General features: G+C 38.7%; 1 protein-coding gene across 3 annotated transcripts in view; it reads right to left on the bottom strand.

The window, feature by feature from the left end:
* The window catches only part of cdc42 (cell division cycle 42), a 27,843-nt gene extending 8,410 nt beyond the window's left edge, over nucleotides 1-19,433 (bottom strand). The window contains exons 1-5 of one of the 3 annotated variants that reach the window (XM_061924024.2): nucleotides 19,325-19,341; nucleotides 10,647-10,680; nucleotides 6,729-6,864; nucleotides 6,438-6,510; nucleotides 1,801-1,910 (exon numbers count right to left, since the gene is read on the bottom strand). In XM_061924024.2, coding sequence (XP_061780008.1) covers nucleotides 1,801-1,910; nucleotides 6,438-6,510; nucleotides 6,729-6,833 — 288 coding nt within the window. In that variant the 5' untranslated portion in view covers nucleotides 6,834-6,864; nucleotides 10,647-10,680; nucleotides 19,325-19,341. The other 2 variants (XM_061924023.1, XM_061924026.1) reach the window with 2 other exon arrangements.
* Between the last annotated feature and the right edge of the window lie 193 nt (nucleotides 19,434-19,626).

Here is a 19,626-nt window from a genome sequence, read left to right on the forward strand (position 1 = left end):
CTACCCGACTCCTTATGTTCCCAAATAAATGTCTCTTCTCCTCACCATGACAACATTTCACTTACATTTATGTCAATTTCCCTGATATTATTTTGCGTTGATCAGTGGATTTTTCTGTTTTATTGACCAATTATGTGACTCAGTCAGCGGTTACTTGAACCTGGAAATCATATGCCTTACTTCTTCTAATGAGTTTAATGATAATTGATAGAGATGTCCGATATTCCGATATTGTCCAACTCTTAATTACCGATTCCGATATCAACCGATACCGATATATACAGTCGTGGAATTAACACATTATTATGCCTAATTTTGTTGAGATGCCCCGCTGGATGCATTAAACAATGTAACAAGGTTTTCCAAAATAAATCAACTCAAGTTATGGGAAAAAAATGCCAACATGGCACTGCCATATTTATTATTGAAGTCACAAAGTGCATTATTTTTTTTAACATGCCTTAAAACAGCAGCTTGAAATTTGGGACATGCTTTCCCCGAGAGAGCATGAGGAGGTTGAGGTGGGCGGGGTTGGGGTGGGCGGGGTTGAGGTGGAGGTTGGGGGGTAGAGCGGGAGGTGTATATTGTAGTGTCCCGGAAGAGTTAGTGTTGCAAGGGGTTCTGGGTATTTGTTTTGTTGTGTTTATGTTGTGTTACGGTGCGGGTGTTCTCCCAAAATGTGTTTGACATTCTTGTTTGGTGTGGGTTCACAGTGTGGCGCATATTTGTAACAGTGTTAAAGTTGTTTATACGGCCACCCTCAGTGTGACCTGTATGGCTGTTGACCAAGTTTGCCTTGCATTTACTTGTGTGTGTGAAAAGCCGTAGATATTATGCGATTGGGCCGGCACGCAACGGCAGTGCCTTTAAGGTTTATTGGTGCTCTGTACTTCTCCCTACATCCGTGTATCACTCCGTACAGCGGCGTTTTAAAAAGTCATAAATTTTACTTTTTGAAACCGATACCGATAATTTCCGATAATACATTTTAAAGCACTTATCGGCCGATATTATCGGACATCTCTAATAATTGATAAAGCATACTGGCGCTGTGTCAAAAAAAAATAGCAACCATGTTGAGATCCCAAGCTTCTAGTAAGTGAAGTGAATTATATTTATATAGCGCTTTTCTCTAGTGACTCAAAGCGCTTTACATTGTGAAACCCAATATCTAAGTTACATTTAAACCAGTGTGGGTGGCACTGGGAGCAGGTGGATAAAGTGTCTTGCCCAAGGACACAACGGCAGTGACTAGGATGGCGGAAGCGGGAATCGAACCTGCAACCCTCAAGTTGCTGGCACGGCCGCTCTTCCAACCGAGCTATGCAGCCCTATGCCGTAAACAAACTTTTTTCACTCAACTGTTTCACCGTCACAAACTCCGGAATTTGCATGCATGTTGCGATGCCCATTAATCTTTTTTTTTTCCCTTTTAGATGATTATATTTTCATAATCATGAAAAATCATAATCAAATCCAAATTAAAATGTGATTATTGTCCAGCCATAACTCAGGTAAAGAAAAATAATTATGTAAGACAACAGTACTTGGCTGAAAGTCCGGCATAAAGCACTGGCCAAACACAAAACAACAGCACCCTGTCACATGGGACACTTTGTTTCGATTTTCAGTAATCCAATCATAGGATATAGCATGGTTGAAAGGACAAAATGTAGAATAAAAGTTAACAATCGCTTCTAGTCAGGTCTATTTGAGTGCAACCGCCGTTTACAGTGGCAGGAAACATCCACATCGCTTTGACTTGGTAAAAATCCAACATACAAAAAGGTGGACACTTGCCTTTTCTTTGACGTTTTCAAATGACGAGGGGGACACTACGGAGAAACACACAAGGAAGACATCGGTCTGGGGGTAACTCAGAGGTCGTAACCGGTCGTAGTCTTCCTGACCTGGACAAACAACATACAACAAAGTTTAGAACACGACAAGTGATATACATTTTGCCAATAACTATCATTACATCGCTATAATGCATGTTGATGACACATTCTAGCTGAGTCCCGCAAATATGACAGTGAAAAGCAATCAAAGAAGTCCTCAACGCAATGAAACATTCTTGCTAGTGGCTAATGTACCTCCACAGTGCAAAGCCACTTCTAAATCAGTAATCCTTGCCTCCATAGTGGAAAATAAACTACGTTTCTTATAAATATCATCCCAGGAGGAGGAAAAATAGCAACCACGCTACACTACACACCATAGAAGGATATGGAAAGTAGGGATGTCCCGATCCAGGTTTTTGCACTTCCGATCCGATACCGATATTGTTTTTGCATTTCCGATCTGATACTGACCGATACCGATACTGACCGATACTGGCCTATCCGAGCATGTATTAAAGTTTAAAGTTATTTAGCCTACTTAGTTGTCAGAATCATGTTGAAAAGGGTTTTAGTACTCTTGATAACAACTAGCCAGCTGAATTAGGGGAGTTTGAATAATACACAATGGTTGGTAACAAGAAACTGACCTGTTTATTCAAGGATAAACACAAAATAGACAAAATTATACATGACAAACAGAAATGGCATCATTGAACTAGGGCTGGGCGATATGGCCTTTTTTAAATATTGCGATATTTTAAGGCCATATTGCGATACACAATATATATCTCGATATTTTGCCTTAGCCTTGAATGAACACTTGATGCATATAATCACAGCAGTATGATGATTCTATGTGTTTTGATTGATTGATTGAGACTTGTATTAGTAGGTTGCACAGTGAAGTACATATTCCGTACAATTGACCACTAAATGGTAACACCCCAATAAGTTTTTCAACTTGTTTAAGACGGGGTCCACTTAAATTGATTCATGATACAGATATGTACTATTTTGATGGTGTGGAGTCTGGACGTGTGGCACCGAATGGAGATAAGCGTTTCGACAGACGTCACAATATTTGAACAATGACGACGAAAACTGTTGTCTCTGTCGTGTCCGTGTGTCGAAAATTGTTATGCGCTTATTTTTTTTATTTGATTTTGTGCGTGGCATAGATTTGCCGTGCGCAGAGGACGCTTGAGCAGGCGCGCACCTTAGCAGCTGCGCTAGCATCACAGCTAACGTTAGCCAATGCGGATACCTCGCTCTCTGCTGGGAGAGGACGTAACGTATATGACGTATGACGTGACAGTATGTGACGTATGACGTGACAGTATGTGACGTATGACGTGACAGTATGTGACGTGTGTAAGAAGGTGCACTCGCTGTCTGTGAGAGGGAGACACAGGAAAGAGTGAGAAGAGCCTGTCGTGTAATGCCAGCAGCTAAAAGCAACTGCGTGAGAATTGTGGATGTGTTGAAGGTGTGCTGGAAAATGCGGAACGGAAATTACAAAGCAGCAGAAAAGTGGAATGTATTATTTAAATAGGTGCGTTGGAAAACACGGACCGGGGTTTTTTATTAAACTGATCTGGATCGGCATTTTCCCATGCCTTGCCGATACGCAATTTTTGGCAAATATCGGCAGCCGATCCGATCCAAATATCGGATCGGGACATCCCTAATGGAAAGCGCAGACGAGAGGATGAAGGTGGGTGGCTAGATACAAATATCAACAGTAACGATACCAAGTAGTATAATATCAGGTCGATACCACAGTGGTTACATTGATATATTTTTTTTATAATCAAAAAATCTTGTTTTTTTTGTTATTGTTTACAAACTTAGGAAACAAGTCCTAGGATACAGGAGATCTTCAAGGGCAAAAAACGAAAAAACTAATGTTACGTACGGTATTAGAGATGTCCGATAATGGCTTTTTTGCCGATATCCCGATATTGTCCAACTCTTAATTACCGATTCCGATATCAACCGATACCGATATATACAGTCGTGGAATTAACACATTATTATGCCTAATTTTGTTGTGATGCCCCGCTGGATGCATTAAACAATGTAACAAGGTTTTCCAAAATAAATCAACTCAAGTTATGGAAAAAAAATGCCAACATGGCACTGCCATATTTATTATTGAAGTCACAAAGTGCATTATTTTTTTTAACATGCCTCAAAACAGCAGCTTGGAATTTGGGGTTGTTGAGGTTATGTGACTGGGCCGGCACGCAAAGGCAGTGTCTTTAAGGTTTATTGGCGCTCTGTACTTCTCCCTATGTGTCCGTGTACACAGCGGCATTTTAAAAAGTCATAAATTTGACTTTTTGAAACAGATACCGATAATTTCCGATATTACTTTTTAAAGCATTTATCGGCCGATAATATCGGCAGTCCGATATTATCGGACATCTCTATTAAGTATCCAAACAAAAGAAAAATAAATGCTGCTTACATTTTAACAGAAGTGTAGACATAACCATGTTAGACCCGAAATTAACCAAATATTAACAGCAAATTAACAAGCAGATTAATAACAGTTTTGAGAAAATAATCCAAAATTAAATAACAATTTTGATTCAATAATACAATGTAATATGTTACGCTTGTTTTAGCAACAAAATTAGGAGCCTTTGTATCCTGTTTGAAATGGTTATATAAGTATTTACATACAAAATATAAATTGTGATATGTATTGTTACCGCCGGAGGCTGCAATATTTATCGTCATATAGATTGTAGGACAAATCGGCCACCCCTATAACCTGGTGGTGTCCGGCCATCGACTTTCAAGGCACAGTAAGTTGGCAACACTTTGTCTTCTTATACTCCATCAAACTCGGTGCTTATGAGGTGTCTTAGGAAACTTCAACAATCAACTTTTGATGCCATCTTTTGTATGGACTTGTATCAACACACTACATTCATAAAAAGTGCCATCATGAACAGGGTGAACAGGTCGAGCCAAATCTCTTTGTCGCACGCACCCCAACTGCATCAGTGGTGGGCACCAAATGAATTAATGGAGGGGTTCTTAACCTTTTTGAACTCAGGGCCCAACTTTTCCACTACAGGGGGGCACAGGCCCACTTCAATATCAACACTGAATTCGTAATCTTACTCTAGTTTTGAATTGCATTCAATAATTACATCTAACCTACTTACAGTTTAACAGGATAAACCTTGTGCTCATCATAAAGATTATTATTAGAGATGTCCGATAATATCGAACTGCCGATATAATCGGCCGATAAATGCTTTAAAATGTAATATCGGAAATTATTGGTATCTGTTTCAAAAAGTCAAATTTATGACTTTTTAAAACGCCGCTGTACGGAGTGGTACACGGACATAGGGAGAAGTACAGAGCGCCAATAAACCTTAAAAGGCACTGCCTTTGCGTGCCGGCCTTTTCACACACACAAGTGAATGCAATGCATACTTGGTCAACAGCCATACAGGTCACACTGAGGGTGGCCGTATAAACAACTTTAACACTGTTACAAATATGCGCCACACTGTAAACCCACACCAAACAAGAATGACAAACACATTTCGGGAGAACATCCGCACCATAACACAACATAAACACAACACAACAAACACCCACAACCTCTTGCAGCACTAACTCTTCCGGGACGCTACAATATACACCCCCCTCTACTCCCTAATCCCCCCACCTCAACCCCGCTCCCCCAACCCCGCCCACTTCAACCTCCTCATGCTCTCTCTGGGAGAGCATGTCCCAAATTCCAAGCTGCTGTTTTGAGACATGTTAAAAAAAAATTATGCACTTTGTGACTTCAATAATAAATATGGCAGTGCCATGTTGGCATTTTTTTTCCATAGCTTGAGTTGATTTATTTTGGAAAACCTTGTTACATTGATTAATGCATCCAGCGGGGCATCACAACATAATTAGGCAGAATAATGTGTTAAACCCACGACTGTATATATCGGTAATTAAGAGTTGGACAATATCAGAATATCGGGTATCGGCAAAAAAGCCATTATCGGACATCTCTAATTATTATCAAGGCTTAAGTCAGGCTGATTACAAAAATAAATACTAATCAAACATACTGCAAAAGAAGGGACTGAAAACTGATAATACATAAATAAATTCATATACAATGAATTATGTTGTGCTAAAATAAATAAATTCTAGTTAAATAATAATATTTATGTTTCTTGAATAAACTGTCAATAAAATTAATGTGCAAATGAAAATACAGCCTCACCATTTTAGTTATAACTTTTGCGCTTAAAATACTTATTTATGACCTTACCTCCAGACTTCTTCCTTTTATTTGATATTGTTATTACTGCCACACGTGGTGGAAAAGTGTAAACCGAGTATTGCTGAGGCCCATGTAGACTACAGCTGAGAAACAGATATTTTTTGGCGGCCCTCTAAGGAGTGATCACAGCCCAACAATGGCCCTATGGTTAAGAAACACTGAATTAATGTACGGGAGGAACTGAACACATTACAGGGATTTTGGTTCAAAGACATATAATTAAAAAGGGCGGACAAAAATGTCCTGGGTGAACAGACATGGCAAATTGAAATACATACCTGCAGTATCAAACAATCCCAGAGTATAGGGTTCACCTCCGATCATTACAGTTACAGCATAATTGTCAAACACCTAGAAAAGAAAAGATCAACATTTCAGTAATGTTATTTATTACGAGACACTAAATTATAAATATTTGACAACTTTGACAATTATATTTTGGCACAAATCCATAAGGAATACAGCTTGTTATGATGAAGCAAATAATAGTAACAGGAGAAAAGTGTTGATTCCAAGGAATTTGGGACATACAAGAGTACTATACACTTTACATCATTTCAAATACTTACTGTAGGTACATATTCAGAGGGGAACTTGTTTGTGGTGTAGGAGATGAGCAGGCAGGTTTTACCCACCGCACCGTCCCCAACTACGACACACTTAATGGTCTGCATAGCTCTCTTTTCTAGTATTCACATCCAATACCTGGAAGAAGAAATAAAAAAAACGAGTTATTTATGGTAATGTACTAGCGACAGATAGAAAGGAGTGTGACCTGATTGCACGAGTCATACAACAAAAGGGAGACCCACACAAAGTCTCCAGCAAATGTACACCGACCGCCTCACATTTCTGCTACTATTTTTAAAACATCTTCTCAAGGTGCAACACTATAGACAGGAAACTTGAATGTACATATAAACATTTAAAACACTGACACGTTTGTTTCATTTAAAATATTCAGATCTGTGTCTGACGGCTAGTGTTTATGACATATTAGAATATTGTACAAAATATTGGATTTCACCAATTACATATTCATGCAGATTTTCTACCGATGCAACAATATGCCAGTCTGATCTGTGCGAAAGTAAGGATGGGCGTACTAGTGTGCCGTAAGATACAGTCTGGTGTGCCGTGGGATATTATCTAAATTCACCTACTTGGGTTAAAAATATTTTTTGCAAACCAGTAATTATAGTCTGCAAATTATGTGTTGTTGTTGAGTGTCGGTGCTGTCTAAAGCTCAGCAGAGTCACTGTGTAATACTCTTCCATCTCAGTAGGTGGCAGCTGGTAGCTAATTCCTTTGTAGATGTGGGAAACAGCGGGAGGCAGCGTGCAGGTAAAAAGGTGTCTAACGCATAAACCAAAAATAAACAAAAGGTGAGTGCCCTAAGAAAAAGCATTGAACCTTAGGGAAGGCTATGCAGAACTAAACTAAAACTGAACTGGCTACAAAGTAAACAAAAACAATATGCTGGACGACAGCAAAGACTTACTGCGGAGCAAAGACGGCATCCACAATGTGCATCCGAACATGACATGACAATCAACAATGTCTCCACAAAGAAGGATAAAAACAACTGAAATATTCTTGATTAAACAAAAGTAGATGCGGGAAATATCGCTCAAAGGAAGACATGAAACTGCTACAGGAAAATACCAAATAAAGAGGAAAAGCCACCAAAATAGGAGCACAAGACAAGAACTAAAACACTACACACAGGAAAACAGCAAAAAACTCATACGGCGTGATGTGACAGGTGGTGACAGTACACCTACTTTGAGACAAAGGCTATAGTAATGCATGCTTGGTTATGGTTTAAAGTCATATCCAACAATTGCGACAACGACTTTTTACTGTCAACTGAGTTTCGTTTTTTAGTGATTTCTGCTGGTGGTGTGCCTCCAGATTTTTTCAACGCAGAAAATGTACCTTGGCTCAAAAAACACTGAATTAATGGATTGAATATAATTGCAATAAAAAAAATTAGATCATTCAATTATCTGTACAATTTTAAGTATCAACATTGGCATGACCAATACTGCCTGTAACTACAAATTTGTCACCCAGGCCTGGGCAATAAATTGATTTTATCGATAAACTTAAGTTTTTTGTTGCAGACGATCTTAAAAAATAAAATAAAATAAAAATATATTATGTTTTTTTCTCCTCTTGTTCCATCATTTGCCTTTGTGAGCACTTACTTCCTTAGGAGAGTCACAAGCCTAGCAAAACATGGCTAATGCTAATGCTAACGAGAGCGAGACGTTTCTTCCAAAGAAAAGAAAAGTGTATTCCTGCATCTGAAACATTATTGAGTCGAGTGCGGGAAACACAATTATTTTCGAGGCGAACAAGACCGCAACAACAACAAACTCCACCTAAAAAGTAGCTTACTGTGGTGGAGTCATTTACACAAAGTACCATGTATGATGAGAAAGGACAACAATGCATTTTGCAAAGCCTAAAATGCAGTGTATGTCGTGTCATTTCAAACTACTGGTTTTTGATCAAGTAAAAGTGAAAAATTGTTTTGAATTATCTCTGTCATTTGAAAAAAAAAAAAAAAAAGAGGAAAAAATCAGTAATTTTTTTTATTGTATCTGGAAAAATCTGAGATTTTATTTTTTGGCCATATCGCCCAGGCTTAACTGTCCCCCAAACTAATGTAACGTATCAAACAATAGAAAAATATGTGCTTATTACATTTCAATAGCAGTGTAGATGGAACCATGTTATAACAGAAAGTCGCTAAATATTAACAGTAAATTAACAAGTAGATCAATAATAGTTTTGAGAAAATAATACAACTGTAAATTACGCAATATGTCACACAAGTCAGTAGCCAATTGAGGAGCTTTTGTGACCGGTTTTGAAATGATTCTATTACCACGTGAATACCAAATAATATATCATAATCGTAGGAGGCAATTAAAAAGGCGAAACTCCAAAAATTTGAATATCATTCAAACGTTCATGCATGTCAGTAATTCAACTTAAAATGTGAAAGTTACATGTGGTATAAACTCATTACCAACACATGCAAAGTTAGATAAGTCAAGCTTTTTATTTGTTATTATTTTAATGATCATGGCTTTTCAATTCTGGGCTTTCATAAGCTGTGAGCCATAATCATCAAAATGATATCAAAAGAAGGCTCGAAATATATTGAGTGGCATGTTATGAGCCTGAGTTAGTTTCACCATGTAAATCAGTAAATCAAATTACTGCAATAAACAAGATATTCTAATTTTTTGAGTGCCACCTGTATATCGCGATATAGATTTTAGGCCATATCACCAGTTGCCTGTGGCCCCGAAATGTGTAAAGGGCCCACAAACTTATAAAAACAATGAATAAAGTTTTCTTCTTTTAAATTTTTTTTATTTTTTTTTGTCTTAATTGGTGTGGTTAAAAATATATCAAAATGATTAATCATGATTGTTTTGACAGCTCCCTCCTCCCTTCTCTCACAATGAACTATTCCACGTTACAGGCTAGATTCAGGAAGACCAAAACAAACTTTTTTTTTTTTAAATGATGAGTTAGCCATATGGAGTAAATAATAGAAGGCGGCGAGAGGAAAACATGCAGTTTTTATTAGAACTACGCAAGGTGTCATCCTTTTTCTCAGTGAGACCAAAAATAGGCGGAGAATGTAGAGTTTCAACACTTAAATCCCAGTTCTAACTTAGAGGAAATAGGTACATACAGGTTTTGGAGTAAGGCTGAAACGACGCGTCGACGTCGTCGGTTACGTAAATACGTCGACGCCATTTTTGTGCGTCGATGCGTCGCATATTTACGTCACACTACTGTCATGGCGGATCGCAAAGCAGACGGTGCAAGCGAGGGGAAAAAAGCACGCCAAAAGTGTGGGAATATTTCAATAAACGGCCTAATAATGTTGTTGTATGCACACTGTGTCGAGCGGAAATGGCCTATCATAGCAGCACAACGGCTATGAAGGAACATTTGAAAAGAAAACCGACAGCGTTCTTGCCATCACCATCAACAAGTCAATCGTCCGCGTGAGTATACGTTGTCATCATTACACAAAAACATGAATGTGTAATTTGTATCTGCGTTGTAAATTCATAAACTAAAGCACCGTTTCGCTCTGAGAGGTGCGTTTGGCGTGCCTGTTCAGTGTTTACAAAGACGCGCTCCTCTTTAACGCTGTGGAGAGGCGGGGCCGGCGAGCGAGCGGCGAGGCGGGGCGCGCCGGGAGCGACGCCGCAATCGTGCCCAGGTGCGCGATCCGCGCACCTGGGCACGATCATCCAATCTCCTCTCGCTGAAGAAAAGGGGAGCAGCAGAGAGAGAGGGAAGAGAGACTGGAAGGAACCAGAGTGAAGCTGACGTGGAGCGAGAGAGACAGAGGACGACGAGCGAGCGAGGAAGAGGAGCTGAAAAGCGAGGAAAGAAAGAGAAAAAAGTGGAAGAGAAAACACTTTGTGTAAAATTAGAAGATTGTAAACCTGGCAAAGCCATCTGGCGTTCAGTCTGTTGGTCCTGAAAGAACCCCACAGCATAAGACATGTCACAAACGCTAACGTTAATTAGTTGTGCAAATACCTTTTACAACATTAACGGTTACATATACTATGTACAAACCAACAATTAACTTTCACTTTAATCATACTATCATTGTTGTGTTATTAAGCAAAATAAGCAATACTTTTACTTTTGTTGAAATGTTTACACTGTTGTTACAGAATATTTTGTTTTGCACTTTTTTGTATTGGATGTTTATCTTTATTTTTGCACATTTTAGCAAATAAGCGATACTTTTACTTTTGTTGAAATGTTTACATTGTTACAGATTATTTTCGTTTTGCACTTTTTTGTATTGGATGTTTATCTTTATTTTTGCACATTTTAAAGCAAAATAAGCAATAATTTTACTTTTGAAATGCTTATACTATTGCAGAATATTAAGATTTGCACTGGATGTTTACTTTTATATTTGCACATTAAAAAGCAAATAAGCTACTTTTAATTTTGTTAAATGTTAAAAGTTTTAAATGTTTACATTGTTACAGAATATTTTGTCATGTTGTTGTCAATGTTGACTGAGTGGCCATACTTTTTTTTTGTAAATAAAAGCCATGCCTTTTGAAAAAACTGGCCTACATTTATTTTTTCATCTTTATTTTAAATTTTTAAAAAAATCGGTAAAAGGAAAAATAATCTATAGATTAATCGAAAAAAATAATCTATAGATTAACCGATTAATCGAAAAAATAATCTATAGATTAATCGATAGAAAAATAATCGTTAGCTGCAGCCTTATTTTGGAGCAAAATATTTTGGCATCCAAGCAACATTATCATGAACACCCCTGCTTATTTCAGCAAGACAATACCAAGCCACGTGTTACAACCGCATGGCTTCATAGTTAAAGAGTGCGGGTACTAGACTGGCCTGCTTGTAGTCCAGACCTGTCTCCCATTGAAAAATGTGTGGCGCAAAATGAGGCCTAAAATACCACAACAGAGACCCCGGACTGTTGAACAACTTAAGCTGAATGGGAAAGAATTCCACCTGAAAAGTTTCAAAAATTGGTCTACTCAGTTCCCAAACGTTTACTGAGTGTTGTTAAAAGGAAAGGCCATGTAACACAGTGGTAAAAATGCCCCTGTGCCAACTTTTTTGCAATGTGTTGCAGCCATTAAATTCTAAGCTAATGATTATTTGCAAAACAAAATTATGTTTCTCAGTTTGAACATTAAATATATTGTCTTTGCAGTCTATTCATTTGAATATAAGTTGAAAAGGATTTGCAAATCATTGTATTCTGTTTTTATTTACAAATTACACAAAGTGCCAACTTCACTGGTATTGGGTTTTGTAGTTAGTTAGCCATGTCAAACTAGTTTTCGCTAATTTTGTTGATTAACGCACGTTCGGTTTATATCCTCAAGCTTGTGCGGGGGGATAGATGGGGCTTCTACTCGCTCACTGCGGTGAAGGCCGCTGGCTGTTCAGTTTAAAACTACTCTTCAGCCACCCGGCCGCTATACTAGGTTAGTCCGCACGGGCTATGGGGAGAGGCACTTTCAAGCCGATGAGTAGCTAAACATTTGACACACCAAGCGAGCAGCACAGAGGAGCTATCGCTATCTGCTGTGCTAAGTTGCTAACAGAACTGAACAACATAAACAGATGAGACTAGCAATAATGTACCGGTATATTCCACATACAGTGGGGCAAAAAAGTATTTAGTCAGCCACCAATTGTGCAAGTTCTCCCACTTAACATGATGACAGAGGTCTGTAATTTGCATCATAGGTACACTTCAACTGTGAAAATCCAGGAATTCACATTGTAGGATTTTTAAAGAATTTATTTGTAAATTATGGTGGAAAATAAGTATTTGGTCAATAACAAAAATTCAACTCAATACTTTGTAATATAACCTTTGTTGGCAATAACAGAGGTCAAACGATCACTATAGGTCTTTACCAGGTTTGCACACACAGTAGCTAGTATTTTAGCCTATTCCTCCATGCAGATCTTCTCGAGAGCAGTGATGTTTTGGGGCTGTCGCCGAGCAACACGGACTTTCAACTCCCTCCACAGATTTTCTATGGGGTTGAGGTCTGGAGACTGGCTGGGCCACTCCAGGACTTTCAAATGCTTCTTACGGAGCCACTCCTTCGTTGCCCGTGCGGTGTGTTTGGGATCATTGTCATGCTTGAAGACCCAGCCACATTTCATCTTCAAAGCTCTCACTGATAGAAGGAGGTTTTGGCTCAAAATCTCACGATACACTGCCCCATTCATTCTTTCCTTAACACGGATCAGTCGGCCTGTCCCCTTAGCAGAAATACAGCCCCAAAGCATGATGTTTCCACCCCCATGCTTCACAGTAGGTATGGTGTTCTTGGGATGCAACTCAGTATTCTTCTTCCTCCAAACATGACGAGTTGAGTTTATACCAAAAAGTTATATTTTGGTTTCATCTGACCACATGACATTCTCCCAATCCTCTGCTGTATTATCCATGTGCCCTCTGGCAAACTTCAGACGGGCCTGGACATGCACTGGCTTAAGCAGGGGGACACGTCTGGCACTGCAGGATTTGATTCCCTGTCGGCGTAATGTGTTACTGATGGTAACCTTTGTTACTTTGGTCCCAGCTCTCTGCAGGTCATTCACCAGGTTCCCCCATGTGGTTCTGGGATTTTTGCTCACCGTTTTCATGATCATTTTGACCCCACGGGATGAGATCTTGCGTGGAGCCCCAGATCGAGGGAGATTATCAGTGGTCTTGTATGTCTTCCATTTTCTGATAATTGCTCCTACAGTTGATTTTTCCGCACCAAGCTGCTTGCCTATTGTAGATTCACTCTTCACAGTCTGGTGCAGGTCTACAATTCTTTTCCTGGTGTCCTTCGACAGCTCTTTGGTCTTGGCCATAGTGGAGTTTGGAGTCTGACTGTTTGAGGCTGTGGACAGGTGTCTTTTATACAGATAGCGAGTTCAAACAGGTGCCATTAATACAGGTAACGAATGGAGGACAGAAGAGCTTCTTAAAGAAGAAGTTACAGGTCTGTGAGAGCCAGATATCTTCCTTGTTTGAAGTGACCAAATTCTTATTTTCCACCATAATTTACAAATACATTCTTTAAAATTCCTACAATGTGAATTCCTGGATGTTTTTACACATTCTGTCTCTCACAGTTGAAGTGTACCTATGATGAAAATTACAGACCTCTGTCATCATTTAAAATGGGAGAACTTGCACAATCGGTGGCTGACTAAATACTTTTTTTGCCCCACTGTACAGGTATCCGTACTAAAAACGCAGCGATATCAGTTTTGGTCCATATCGCCCAGCCCTAGTATGACGGCATTGTCTGAAATATATATCTCTTTCTAAAATATACCAGTATTAACTACAAACCGCCCAGCCCTTCTTAGAATGTGACCGTTGTGGCCATGTTGTAGTGCTAATAACAGATATTAAAGAAACTTTTTACGCTCAGAGCGGACGGATATATTTATTTTCATGACTATTTACATTGTAGATTGTCACTGAAGGCATCAAAAGTATGAACGAACACATGTGGAGTTATGTACTTAACATAAAAAGGTGAAATAACTGAAAACATGTTTTATATTCTATCCATCCATCCATCCATTTTCTACCGCTTATTCCCTTCGGGTCCGCGGGGGGCGCTGGAGCCTATCTCAGCTACAATCGGGCGGAAGGCGGCGTACACCCTGGACAAGTCGCCACCTCATCACAGGGCCAACAGAGATAGACAGACAACATTCACACTCACATTCACACACTAGGACCAATTTAGTGTTGCCAATCAACCTATCCCCAGGTGCATGTCTTTGCATACAAAGATACAAAGAATAGCTATTGCGATATCTAGTGGACAAATTTAGAACAGCAGTTTCTTTCATAAAAAAAATTTGATTACTGCTTTGCACACTCTTGGCATTCTCTAGATCAGTATTTTTCAACCACTGTGCCGTGGAAGATTATCTAATTTCACCTATTTGGGTTAAAAATATTTTTTGCAAACCAGTAATTATAGTCTGCGCATAATGTGTTGTTGTTGAGTGTCGGTGCTGTCTAGAGCTCGGCAGAGTAACCGTGTAATACTCTTCCATATCAGTAGGTGGCATACGGGAGCTAATTGCTTTGTTGATGTTGGAAACAGCGGGAGGCAGTGTGCAGGTAAAAAGGTGTCTAATGCTTAAACCAAAAATAAACAAAAGGTGAGTGTCCCTAAGAAAAGGCATTGAAGCTTAGGGAAGGTCTATGTAGAACGAAACTAAAACTGAACTGGCTACTAAGTAAACAAAAACTGAATGCTGGACGACAGCAAAGACTTACTGTGGAGCCGAGACGGCGTCCACAATGTACATCCGAACATGACATGACAATCAACAATGTCCCCACAAAGAATGATAAAAACAACTGAAATATTCTTGATTGCTAAAACAAAGTAGATGCGGGAAATATCGCTCAAAGGAAGACATGAAACTGCTACAGGACAATACCAAAAAAAGAGAAAAAAACCACCAAAATAGGAGCGCTAGACAAGACCTAAAACACTACACACAGGAAAACACCAAAAAACTCAAAATAAGTCACGGTGTGATGTGACAGGTAATGAGACAAGAGCTATAGTGATGCATGGTTGGTTATGGTTTAAATTCATATCCAACAATTGTGACAACAACTTTATACTGTCAACTGAGCTTTGCTTTTTAATGATTTCTGCTGGTGGTGTGCCTCCGGATTTTTTCAACGGAAAAAAATGTGCCTTGGCTCAAAAAAGGTTGAAAAACACTGCTCTAGATGAGCTTCAAGCGCATTTTGTGAAGTGAAAACCATTTCAGGTGACTACCCCTGCCAATCAACCTATCCCCAGGTGCATGTCTTTGTAGGTGGGGGGAAGCCGGAGTACCCGTAGGGAACCCACGCAGTCACAGGGAGAACATGCAAACTCCACACAGAAAGATCCCGAGACCAGGATCGAACCCAGGACCTTCGTATTGTGAGGCCCACGCACTAAAAGAACACCTCCAGGCAGCTACTAACACCCTCCCCCCACCACATCCCACCTCCCCGGATTGTAAATAATCAAATGTAAATAATCAAATGTATATACTTGTTCTTATGCTTTCTGAGCTCAATATGTTCACTGCTCGCTGTACATATCCTACCAAGTCAGACCTACACTGTTACAATGTCCATTTCTCAGACAACAACAAAACAAAACCTAACCCCCGCCCGCCCCAACCCCCTCCACATACCACCCCCCGGATTGTAAATAATGTAAATAATTCAATGTATATATCCTGATGATTAATTTGTGTGATGACTGTATTATGCAGTTAGTATATATTTGTACCATGAATCGATTAACGTGGACCCCGACTTAAACAAGTTGAAAAACTTATTCGGGTGTTACCATTTAGTGGTCAATTGTACGGAATATGTACTGTACTGTGCAATCTACTAATAAAAGTCTCAATCAATCAATCAATGTACTTAAACAAAAAAAGGTGAAATAACTGAAAACATGTTTTATATTCTCGTTTCTTCAAAATAGCCACCCCTTGTTCTGATTATTGCTTTGCACACTTTTGGCATTCTCTAGATCAGTGGTTCTCAAATGGGGGTACGCGTACCCCTGGGGGTACTTGAAGGTATGCTAAGGGGTACGTGGGATTTTTTTTTAATTTTCTAAAAATAGCAACAATTCAAAAATCCTTTATAAATATATTTATTGAATAATACTTCAACAAAATATGAATGTAAGTTCATAAACTCAGTGAAGCACAAGCTCAGGTTTCTCACTAAAATGTCTGTCAAAAAGAACTGTGAAAAGAAATGCAACAATGCAATATTCAGTGTTGACAGCTAGATTTTTTTGTGGACATGTTCCATAAATATTGATGTTAAATATTTCTTTTTTTGTGAAGAAATGTTTAGAATTAAGTTCATGAATCCAGATGGATCTCTATTACAATCCCCAAAGAGGGCACTTTAAGTTGATGATTACTTCTATGTGTAGACATCTTTATTTATAATTGAATCACTTGTTTATTTTTCAACAAGTTTTTAGTTATTCTTATTTTATTTTTTTCAAATAGTTCAAGAAAGACCACTACAAATGAGCAATATTTTTGCACTGTTATACAATTTAATAAATCAGAAACTGATGACATAGTACTGTATTTTACTTCTTTATCTCTTTTTCATACCTGCCAACTTTTGAAATCAGAAAAACCTAGTAGCCAGGGTCCAGGGGCCGCAGGCCCCGGTAGGTCCAGGACAAGTCCTGGTGGGGGGTTCCCCCCGACGCAAAATGATTATTAGCATTCAGACAGGTTAAAATGTTGCTAAAACCATCACTTTTCTATCAGTCACAGTGACTTTTCAAAACAAAAATATTACAGCAAAAATCATATGGGTTGATTGACATGTTTATTCTGTAAGCTAACTTCAATAGTTTGAAATTATTTTGACAGTTAATGCCAGTTATCCTGTCAACCTTTCACAAGACTTCAATTTGTCAATTGAAAGTATAAACACTTTTTACAGTAAACAAATGGTAAAATAGTACTAAACAATTTCATTAAAAAAAAAATTGGTGTCATTATTAACTTTCTGTCCAAGCTTGTATAATCTACTGCCTTGTTCAATTGTAAAAAATATTCTGTGCCTAAAATTCCCATTTCTATCACAATTATCATACTGTAAACATGGTAAGCTAACTTCATTAAAATTAATAGTCCTGTCAATAGCATGGAATTACAATTCAAATGTAGTTTTTTTGTAAGCCTTTCAAAAGAATTCAAAATATGAAAAATTAATGAAAATGAATTTAAGCCATCAGACACTTGAAAAGTGGCACATCACATCTCTAATGTAATCATTTTAACTTTTCAACAGAAATAGCACTGCAAAAATATTAAGGACATACTTCTGTATTTTGGTAGTTATGCTGTCAACATTTAACAAGATTTCTTTAACTTGGACTTGAAAGCATAAATAGTATAAACACTTTTAACAGTATAACAGTACTAAACAATTCCAATAGATAACATTGGTGTCATTACCTTTTTGTGGCTAAAATCCGAAAAACGTTGAAAGTTTTCCACTTGTATCACTAGCAACGGCATTAGACTTGTGTTTTTTTGTCCCAACGTGGTCTTTTACATCGCTAATTCCTCCGTGTCCGATCGAAAAATCTAGTCTGCACAAGGTGCAATTCGCGTAGTTTTCACCCTTTTTGGAACGGATAATTATTCCCGGATAGGCTTTTGAATATTCTTCACGGAATGACTGCAGTTTTCTTTTCGGTTTAAGACTCGTATGCGATTTTTCTCCGGCTGATTCCATGATCGTTCGCTCGTTTGGAAACAAACGGTGCCTCGTGCTTGGCAGCGGTGCTATAAATAGCCTCACGCATGGCATTCGGAATGGCTCGATAGGAAGTTACGGGAAGCAGTGTCGATTGTCATTGTTGTTACGCGATTTCGTGAATAAAACTTTAAAAAAAAAAAAATTAAATTAATGAAAAACCGTATTTTTTATCACTGCAACCGTAACCCGGAATAGGTTGATGAAAACCGTACTAATTACGGGAAAACCGGAGTAGTTGGCAGGTATGCTTTTTTTTCAACCAAAAATGCTTTTCTCTGATTAGGGGGTACTTGAATTAAAAAAATGTTCACAGGGGGTACATCAGGTTGAGAACCACTGCTCTAGATGAGCTTGAAGGGCATTTTGTGAAGTGAAAACCATTTCAGGTGCATGTGGAGGTGGGAGGAAGCCGGAGTACCCGGAGGGAACCCACGCAGTCACGGGGAGAACATGCAAACTCCACACAGAAAGATCCCGAGGCCAGGATCGAACCCAGGACCTTCGTATTGTGAGGCACACGCATTAACCCACGACACCACCGTGCTGCCCGTATCGACAACCACAAATTCCAAATCGAATCGTTCTTTTTAAACGAATCATCGCACCCCTTAAAGATAAAAGTGCTCTACTGGAGTATATTATGGCTAAAGCTTAGATCCCAGTGATGAGTAGAAAGCGTTAGAAAAAGATCACACACCATCAAAGTAGCAACCGTTAGGCTTCACTGCACTGATAGATTTCGGTCCTATTTCTGGCGTCAATATGGCCACATTTCCTGCCATCTGCAATGCACTTTTACACTAAGACAACGTGGCATGTACCGACATTATTATTATTATCCGTCTTTACATTTATCATTCCACTATTAGTCGGACATGCTAATAAATATATATGTATGTATATATATATATAGCCATAGCTTCCCGTGCCAAACAAACCATTACCTACTTTCTAGTCTTATCTGCCTACATATAACTTGCCTTTATATAGTGTATCTTGTCATTATGTATGTTGCAGATTTGTCAACATATTGCTGAGTTATATTAACTTAGCGACTAAACGATGGTTGATCGTTGCTCACAAATTAGCATGTTAGCAAAGTAGCTGCGCTAACCTCAAATGGAAGCTAGCGGTGTCAGGCACGTCGTCGTCGTTTCACAGAAATCCAACGTACAGCCCTGGCTATGCAGGAAATGTGTTAAAATAAAAAAAAACAAGCATCTAAACATATGGAAATAACAGTTTGTCGCTTACCGTAACTCCTATTTGTGTCTTTACGTCGGGCGTTGGCAGCTCCGCACTAGGGGCTTCCCAGTCAGGCGAACAGGGACACTTGGCTTTACGCAGTACAGTACGACGTAATTACGTGATTTATTTTTTTCAACAAACTAATATATATAACATTAATTTTGTGTTTTAATGCGTCCTGGGATAATGTGGTTTTATTTGCTAATTCACTTCAAGTCAATTACATTGTATATAGTGATCAAATGAGGTTAGTAACAACTAAGATATCATGAAGTCTTTGTATTTCTGAATAGTTTTTGCCCTGCGGG

The sequence above is a fragment of the Nerophis lumbriciformis genome, linkage group LG28 (assembly GCF_033978685.3).
Source record: "Nerophis lumbriciformis linkage group LG28, RoL_Nlum_v2.1, whole genome shotgun sequence".
NCBI lineage: Eukaryota > Metazoa > Chordata > Actinopteri > Syngnathiformes > Syngnathidae > Nerophis > Nerophis lumbriciformis.